The sequence below is a fragment of the Acyrthosiphon pisum genome, chromosome A1, assembly GCF_005508785.2.
Source record: "Acyrthosiphon pisum isolate AL4f chromosome A1, pea_aphid_22Mar2018_4r6ur, whole genome shotgun sequence".
NCBI classification, from domain to species: Eukaryota; Metazoa; Arthropoda; class Insecta; order Hemiptera; family Aphididae; genus Acyrthosiphon; species Acyrthosiphon pisum.
This window is the reverse complement of record NC_042494.1, coordinates 106,560,344-106,570,545: the sequence shown is the minus strand read 5'-3', so window position 1 is coordinate 106,570,545 and position 10,202 is coordinate 106,560,344. Positions and strand designations below refer to the sequence as shown.

Here is a 10,202-nt window from a genome sequence, read left to right as displayed (position 1 = left end):
CAAACAAGTATGCTACAGCAACGATTCATTAATTTATCAATATTAAATATAGAGACCCATAGAAATCTGAAATTACAATTATGAATTAATAATATTAATGCTGGGTTGCATAAACAATTTATTTAATTTAATGATTCACTAAAAATTTAATGGACCAATCACGGGCCACTTAATCTTGTTTAAGGGACCATTAGCTCACTATTGATTCATTAAATGTTTTGTGCAATCCGGCATAATCTATTTAATATTCTATCTTTTTAATCTATTATTTTTATAATTTGATTTTATATATTTATAGTGGTTCAGATAACTCCACAGATATATACTATAATACTATAATATCGAAGTATAGAAGTATATATCTATGGATAACCCCTATGGCCTTATTCTTCCCCTATATGGGTCATCACAAAAATCAGTTTTACCACTTGCGCGTAACAGGATGCAACAGGAAAACCTGGCAGATAAAATAACTTGTTTTAATCAATATTTTTAAATTTTTCACTTGCGTTACACTTACAATATAAAAAAAAATATTTTTATTTTTTTGGACGAAATTTCAAATAGTCAATAAACTAAGTCAAATAGTATATTTTTTAGAATTTTTTAAAATATCAATATATTTTTGAGTAGATTAATACCTTATTTGTTATAACCTTGTTTCAAAATTTAATTTTTGGGAATTTCCTGACATGATTATATTTCTTAAATTAGGTATTTATTAATCATATAATTTTCACAATTTTTAATTTTTATCATACATTTAAGTAGGTACGCCATAGTTTATTTTTTCAACCCCTACATATTGCTATACTTACGTGGCTCACGGCTTCACGAATAAATTTAATTTTTACTTAAAAATTAGAATCAAATATTATTTTGTTTAGATAATAGATAAAATACTAAATAGTAATACCTATATATTCAGCTCAAATATTTATTATGTAGTCGGGTTCAGTTGCGTATCCAGGGGGGAGGGGTATTTATTATATTATTTATACGAAAACTGTACAAAACTTTATTTAATTAATACTTAACTCCCTCCTCTCACATTTCATAATCCTGGCTACGCCAGTGGTCGGGTACTCGGGCTATATATACTTATATATAAAGCCATAAAGGCCTTGAGGATGCATAATGTTATGCAAAATACAAATTCAAAGTTTTTGATCAATTGGCACAAAATGCTGACACATATTATATTTGGAATTCCCGGATGGCCGATGGGTCGTAAAAGTATTCAAATAGAAGCAACGGGTAACACCAGTGATTATATAATTATAATATACAAAACAAAGTATATTGCTGACTAGCGAATGCTGAGACTAATAGAATCAAAAAATACCAAACAGATTTTGACGATTCAAGGATGGTTTAGATAATAGATTAAACTGTTTAAAACTTTATTGTTATTTTAGGGTAACTTGCCAGCTATTAGATTAAAAACAAAATCGCATATTTATTTATTATTTCTGCTTCAAATTTTAATTGGTTCAAGTATAGAAAAAATTACTAATATAATAGCATTAATAATGTTACGGTATGCTAATAATGTTAAGTACTAATTACAAATATAGTGAGTACCTTACTACCTTCTCAATTATACAAAGTACCTAATGACTTTTGATTAAAAAAATTAACGTAAAAACTTACGCGCGGTAGCTGGTAGCAGTGGTAGGTAAGTACTTACCCGAAATTTGAAAAAAAAATTAGTTAACTAAAATCCAATTTAAGTGAAAATTATTTAATTTACCTTGGGCAATGCAGTACATAAAATTCCGAGGAACTTTGAGGCCTGCTGCCAGACATGCTGCAAATGATGCTGAGAAATTGATTGCCATAATATCCCCGTCATCACTTCCTAAACAAATTAAAAATAACAACTATTATTACAAATTTACAAAAATGTTTTAATAATTGTGGCAAAAAGTTTTTGCTATATAGTCAAATAGCTTTTTATAAACTCATAACTCACAAGGTCTAATAGCAAAAAGAAAATAATAATCTTAATAGAAGATTTGTAGTAGGTATACCTGTATACTCATAGGTAAAGTAGTAATTAATTGATTACCTTTAAATTTTAATATTATTATTAAAAACATAAATCAATTACGCCTAATATTAATGACATTTGGTTTGGTAGGTAATGGAAAATTACAAGGAAATCAGTGGCATATACAATTTATAGGTGGGGAATCTGTGGTATAATAAATAAAATGCATATCTATTTAATATAGGTATTTAGTATTTTACGAGTATTTTAGTTACAAAACACATAAAACACATAAGCTAAGTCAGAATACAACTTAATCATTTACCAATTATTCTTTATTATAAAATATAAAATATAATATGAATTTTAGAGATAAGATATTTAGATACCTACCTATTATTTACCTATTATTTATCAAAAAAAATCTGTAAAATGTATTTTTGTTCTTGTGTACAAGAGTACATTATACATGATACTAGGTAGGCACTATATTTGTAGTAGTAATGGTTAAACAGAGTCTTCTGATATTATTTCAAAATGAAAATAATGATGTACCTGCTATGCCAACCTGTTACCCATATAGGTCTCTAGTTTGAAAAATATTTCTCCTATTAAGTAGATACTTTCATATGGGAAAATGTGAGATCCAGTAATAATAATTAATATTTATGTTTCAGGTACAATAACAAAACTGGTCAGATTTTAAAAAATAGACAATGATTTGAAAGACAGTGGTAATTTTCTAGTGATTACCTCCACTCTGTCAATGATTCATATCTTTTAGTGGTTTACTGGTGTAAATGTACTTGATAGCCAATATGTATATAGGTAGATGATAGATTCCATAAATTCATATTAAGTTGTATAGATCAATAATTATAGACATTTAATAGAAAAATACTGTTTGCCTGGCATCATTTTTAATTTATATATTGTATGTAAACTTTTGATTCTAAGTTGTATTGTACAGTAGTGTCACTGTGCTATGACACATATTTTAATCTAGAACATAATATCAAGGCTGGGCATTAACGAGTTAAAAAGTTAAAGTTAATTTTATATTAACTTTTTAGCTTAACTAGTTAATTTTGGCTTTTCATTAACTTAACTGTTAACTTACTAAATTTCTTTTATAATTATCGTGAAATTAACGAGTTAATTTTTCATTTCAAGAAGTAAGTTAAGTTAATTTATTTTGTTTTTAATTTTATCATATTTCACTACTTCAGTATATTTCGTTTTCATGTCAAAAAATATTTACCGTGAATTGTTTTAAGTAAAAAATGTATATAATTCGAATTTAACTAATATGGAAACACTGTATAAGATATAAACACTATAGTCTATAATTTAGTTTTGGGTTGGAAAAAAATTAAGTATGTTAGCATTGTATAAACAAATTAACTTTTTTTTAACTTAATAAAAAGTTAACAAAAAGTGTGTATTAACTTTTAACTTAACTGAGTTAACCTATAGTTAAATTAACTTTTTGTTATTGGTGCATATTAACTTAACTTAACTGAGTTAAAAAAAATCATTAACTTGCCCAGCCTTGCATAATATGCTATAATACATTTTGCCATGTGAATTATTTTTTTAAATTAAACTTTATTAATATTATTTATACTTTTATTAGGTATGTAAGTAGTTAGTACCTACTTTTAAATATGTTTTGAGCGATGTTATAATGAAACTTACTTTTAGTTCAATAGGAAAAAAAAAAATAAATACGTAGAGCATAAGTTGTCAAGCTGAATACCTAATTATATTTTAAAGCAAAATCAATTAGGTAGGCATAGGTAAAGGTGATGTTATATTTTGTAAATGTGCCTATATAATTTAAACACAAATATTACCAATATTGAATATACAAATCTAAGAAAAAACAAAATCACATTTACAACAAGAAAATATATTAACATATAATAATAAAAAAATAAGTACTTATTACTATTTTTTTGTAACAGAATTTTTTTAAATTAAATTGTCCATCTTAATATTAATTATACTTGCAAATAAAAATAGAGATAATTGAAAAATTAAGTAGTAATTAAATTATAAATTGACAAAACATTATAAATATTATTTTTAGGCATTAAAATCCTTTGTAGTTTTTGGACTTCTAATTCTTTTATAATTACTAATTAGGTACTTAATACATTTGAAAATAATTTTCACGTCTTATCACAGAGTTATAAAATACAATAATGCTATAAAAATTATAAAAAAAAGTGAAGGGAGCAAATTAATACTTAAATCATTCTTACAATACTTGCCAATGCTTCTGAAATAATTACTTCAATCAAATAGAGAAAAAAAACAAATACACAAATTAAATAAATTACATTATGATTTATAGTTAAACATTAGGAGTACTACATGATCTGCTCATTTTTCTACCGACCAATCGTTTAATTCGTTCTTTTCTTGTTCGATACAGTTTTGAATTTTCATATCTTCTCTGACCAATTGTTGTTCTTGATGGTGTTTGTGTTTCAACAGAGTAACAAGGTGCAAGGAACTTAGAACTCAACTTCCATACTTCCATTTCGTCTTGTTGTTGTTTTACAGCAGCCATTCCTCTATCAAGTAAAAGATTAACCACTGTGGATGCATTCGGCCTATTCTTAGGATCTAAGTCAACCATTTTTTTAAGCATTTTCTCAAGACCAGTACTAAAAACTGGAGTTTGAGGCAATGAAAATTCACCATCCCTTAATCGGTGCCATTCTGGTCCATTTTTAGGTAAATCTTTTTTAGTTGCTGCCTCATATACAGTAAGCGCAGTTGAAAATACATCAGCTTTCTGTAACTGAGAATAATCATCACGTAATAGTTCTTTGGGTAAATACCGACAATCTCCATCTTCAATAGTTCGAACATCTTCAACACATATTGTATGTCCAAAGTCCCCAATTTTATACACAATATCTTTGTCAACTGTTTCATCATCATCTAGATCTTCAGCAAACCACAATGCACCATCAGTACGGCATAATAAAATGTTGGCAGCTTTAATGTCTAAATGTGCAAGCTTTTTAGAATGAATATGAGCTAAACCTTTACATACATGACATAGCAATCGTCTTAAAGCACTATCACAAAACACATGGTCAGATTCATGAATCATACGCTCCAGGGTTCCATCGTTACAAAACTCTGTTTGAATATAAATATGACCTCTCTCATGCCAAGCTGTGAAATACGAGACTATGTTTGGATGTCGTCCAATTACAGAGTGTGCATAAACTTCTTTACGAATAAAGTATTCTTGGCTTTTGTAAATTGTCTTTTTGGTCTTTTTAATAGCATATGTGATTCCATCTAATAAATTTGTACACTTGTATACCTCACCGAACGCACCAGTAGCGATAAAATCATCCATTCTGAACTCTTCATTGAAACGAGAAGTCTGTAAATCATAAATACTGACATTGGTCACTTCACCTTCATTCATAAGATCTCTGATGGAAGGATCGACCGAAGGAGACGTTTTATTGTCAGGCGGAGTGGAAAAACTGCTGTTGCTGTCATGACTCGAATGATCTTCAGAACTGGAGAAACTTATGTTCTGTTTTGCAGGACACAGTCTTTTCCGATGTTTGTTTTTTAATATTTCAATGCCAGTTGGTGTGAAGGGATTGACCGACAACCGAAACTTGTTAGAACGCGTAGATTCACTGCTGGTGTCGCTCAATGGTGACTGGCCCCTGAGGCGCACCTTGTGCAGGGCCCGTGGTTTGAGGAACGGTGTCGAAGAGTCAACACCAATCTCAGGCGAAAAAGACCGGCGAGTGTCAGGCGGCGACGGTGCGCTGGCGATGACCAATGATGGTATCGCTCTGTCAGCGTCGAAGCTAAGTCTTCTCATTTTCTGGACGAAAAACGAATCATCATCACACTCCATCTTGTTGACACCACCGCCCGGGTCCATTGCACTGACGCCTGCCGGCAAATATCACACGCGCCTTACAAAAACAAAAATAAAAACCGTTTTGAAAACCAAACCGAAAGTAATAACTATTAGTATTAATGAAATTTTTAATCATAAACGCATTAAGTAAAACAGAAAAAAACAGTGATAAAAAGCGGGGCTTTAAGTAGTAAGTTGCTCTTCAACTGACTGTTGTCACTAATATTATTGTGTTGAATGTTGATACTTGATAGCAGCTGCTGTGTGTTGCGAGGGAAAACGGCGCGCGCGCAGTGTAGCCTTGCACGGTGATAGTGCTGCAGTGTACACACTGCATACGGAAATTTAAAAAATCAAATAAAAAATCGTATTGTTATTTGTTACGCGGACCGCGGACGAGACAAATTTTGAATTTCGATGCGCGCCACCTCGCAGCGATCGTCGACGTCAGACGTACAATAGACATATTATTATTATAATTATTTATTATTATGTGTGTATAGTATCGATATTACCGTGTAGAAATGTGTCCGGTAATCCCGTGGATGTCGGCGGTCCTCATGACCGGGACGAGTACTCTACGGTGAACCGAAGATATACACAAAATACAAATATTTGTTTTCACGTATAAACCTTGTTGTTATTATTTTAATTATTTTGTTTTTTACAATTACTGATAAGACGATAGGACACGCGAACTGTGCAGGAGAGATGAAAAATTTAAATATAAAATTAAATTAAGAATGATCGCGATTATCCAGCGGCGCGTCGTCAGAGACTCGAAAAGCTCCGCGGCGGCGGCTGCCGATAATACAACACACGCTCGTGAACGGCACCGTACAGTAAACACCGGCTGCGACGACGACGGCGGCGCGGCGGCTGCGGTGGCGGTGGCTACAGTACATTCGGGGGAGACGACGGTGCGTGTGCGACTGGCCGACGGCGTACGTAATAAACGTCGGAGGTGAAGAGGGGGTGGGGCGTGGTGGTAAGGGGCGACGGAAAAAAACCCGGTAAGCGCGCGCGCGCGCGCTCTCCTCCGCCATAGAGAACCGGAATGTGCGGTGCGCGCGGAGGCGGTGGCGGGCGGCAAAGACGGGACAGAAAAATGAAATGTAAAAAAACCAAATGAAATACCACCGGCGCGCGAGACGACGACGGCGACGAGACGATCGTACGGCGCGCGCTAGAGGGAGCGACGCCGCCGAACAACCCGGCGGCGTTGCCAAATGTACGTCCCAGACGAACCCTGTATGCGCCTGCGACGTACTATTGTGTGAGTGTTTGTGTATAGGAGAAGGTTGCTTAAAAAAAAAAGCGTCCTACACTCACTCTTGCCGCCGCCGCCGCCACCGCCGCCTGGTCCTCAGAAGCGGAGCGGAGCAGCTATCCGAATCGGACAATCAATATTTTAGCAACCCGAACTACGTCGGGAGGAATAATAATAAAAAAATAAAAATAAATGTGTGTGTGTCTGCAATGTAAAAAAAATGGTCCAAAATTATAATTTTTCTCTTGCTATTATTTTAATATACGCACACAAACATTTAAACTGTCCATTTTTAAAAAATAATATTTTTCGTTTGCGAATTGCGTTGTTATTCGTTTTCCAGATATTTCCATAAGACTTGTATAATTTATTGCATATAAATAAATCGCGTACATTTCTACCTGCGCACAATACATCAAATAGGATAGACAATATAATAGTTGTTTAGTAAACGCTTGCTTTCTGTGTTTATGTTTATAATATGTGACACCTACCATAATATGCGTCTATATTATATTCAAAGGGTTAGAATTTATTTGTTAACAAGTAATAATTACACCGTTGGCAATGAGCATAACTAATGAATGGGACGAGGGGCGGGTTGCTGAATATAGTAAATATAATGTTCAACTTCAAAATCTTTTTAAGTACCGAAGTACCGAACTAATAAAATATTATATTAATATGTTACTTATTCACTCTATCGAAATAAAATATTATAATTGTTATTATTAAATAATATAAAAAAGGCTTACAAATATAGATATACAATAGACAATATGGTTTTTGACAATAATTTTTCAAAAAACATAATTAGGTACTTAAATGATTCTATCTCAAATTTGTAACTAATTACCTATATAATATATATTATTCATATATAATTAATACATCTATAGACTGTAATGAACAAAATATAATAACGAATGAAAATATTAAAATTAAAATTATGAAATTAGATAGTGATAGTCATTTATATTACCTATATTAAACACAATAAAATTATCCAGAATCGTGCAGATTCACAAAATACCTTTATATTCGAGGTGATCCTACGTATGAGTGTAAGACACTCGTGATTTTGAAAATATTTCTTTAACATGATTGTATGACGTTATAAAATAATATACTTCTAAAAAATTGATTTTACTATTTTTTACGTTACCATTTTAAAATTTTTTTTTATGGCAACATATATTTTTAATTCCTTATTTCGAAGCACAATATTTTTTGGATATTTCGATCTATATAGATCATATTTCAGACAAGTAATTTATTAGGTTTACGTAATTTATAACTTATGAGTATTTATTTTCTATGATATTATTTTATTATTATTAACTTTTCAGTCATTACCACATATCCGTAGAATATGTTCTTTATATAAATAGGTATTAGCTTAAAATTATTAATTAATCCAATTTTTTATAATTTTATAAGCCCGAGAATAATGTTTCTGAAATTCTGAATAACTACGACGAAATAACTAACATTGTTATTTTTTATTTAAATATCTAAATTCATCCAAATTTAAGCTAAAAATATATATTTTATATTAGAATTTTTAGATTTTTCTGTTACAATAATATTAACTAATTATGGGGCCCTTTGTATAAAATTTTCATATTTTATCGACAATAATTTAAATATCAAACTATTTTAAAAAATTAAATAAAAATCGAAAATTTCTTACGTCTATAAATAGCTTTAAAAAAGTTAAAATATTTTGAAAATGTTATGTTGTATAGAATATGCTATCATAAACATTCGGTAAATATTGCACATTATACCTAAGGGTTTTTTTGTTAGTTACAGAGTTACATCAAAAATACAAAATCGATATTGTCAAAAACTGATTTTGCATAAAAATTCCTGTTTTTCTTAATTTTTTATTTGTGTTTCCCGACGCTTTTGAAAACTACTTGGAATTTTACAATTTTGACCCATCAAAAGTACCAACTAGATTTACTTTCTCACCAAAAACGATACTGAAGTGAAAATCGAAGTCTTATTGCAATTATTTTTCATGAACACAGGTCATAGGACATAGACACACAAAACAAAACACTCTTCATAATGTAAAATACTAAAATCAAAACATTCATCGCTCCGCCGAGAATCAAAAATATTGAAATAATGAGTATCACGGAGACGGAGTTATGTTATTAGATCGCCGGGTCAATGATGTATATATTAAACATTAGACTATTTAAACTTATATAACATATATTTCTATATACCTGTGGCCTGTGGGCTGTAAATGTAGTCCTGCATCATTTGTCTAACAAGAACAATTATAAATAATTTAAAAAAGGTGGGTAAGTGGAGTCGCTCTGCTGTACAGTAGGTTACAAGTGAGTCACTGTATAATGGATAGTATTAAATTTGAATTCAATGACGGTTTGTCAGTCTAGGTATTAGACATACCTATTATAGGTATACTTATCTATAGTGTTAAAAAAAAATTGACCTATAATAGGTATCAATAATAAATTCCGAATTAATCATATCACAATATCCATTAGGTAACGCGTTATACATCAACAACAAACCGAAGTACTATCATAGATATACAATAGTATACTTTAGAAGTTTCAAGTACCCACAAGTAATATTATACAATCACAACAAAATAACTAAAATAGTTATTCCAGGTTTTTTAATATGTAATTTCGTCCAAATTTGAACTTAAAATGACTATAAAAATAAACTGTGCTTATGTATTTCTTAGATTTTTTGGTAACAGAATTAAATATTTACGTGAAATCTTGTTTTAAATTTTCAATCCTTAGATATAAAAGTTGAACATTTTATAAATTTTTAACTACAAAATAATTATTCAATTTTAAATTTGATAAATTTTGTCGAAATTTCAACTTCAAATGCTTATAAAAAAAATGTGTGCCTATGTATTTTAGATTCTGAACGAAGTGATGAATGTATTGATTTTACAATGATGTGTGTTTTTTTTTTTTTTTTTTTTGTGTCTGACGACAACTTTTGGAGCAGTAAAAATGCTTCGATTT

The 10,202-nt window shown here is 30.5% G+C and overlaps 1 protein-coding gene across 2 annotated transcripts; it reads right to left on the bottom strand.

Moving 5' to 3' along the window:
* Positions 1-272: 272 nt before the first annotated feature.
* On the bottom strand, positions 273-7,369 carry LOC100159593 (wee1-like protein kinase). 2 transcript variants are annotated; one of them, XR_511128.3, is made up of 2 exons: positions 6,422-7,369; positions 273-1,861 (listed from the first exon to the last, which is right to left on the bottom strand). XR_511128.3 is itself a non-coding variant. In XM_008189241.2 (2 exons), exon 2 carries the CDS (start codon positions 5,925-5,927, stop codon positions 4,353-4,355), a length of 1,575 nt encoding a protein of 524 aa, XP_008187463.1. In that variant the 5' UTR covers positions 5,928-5,961; positions 6,422-6,859; the 3' UTR covers positions 3,740-4,352. The 2 variants fall into 2 exon arrangements, 1 of the variants encoding a protein (XP_008187463.1); XM_008189241.2 differs by lacking the exon at positions 273-1,861 and adding an exon at positions 3,740-5,961 and having other exon boundaries at positions 6,422-6,859.
* Positions 7,370-10,202: the final 2,833 nt, after the last annotated feature.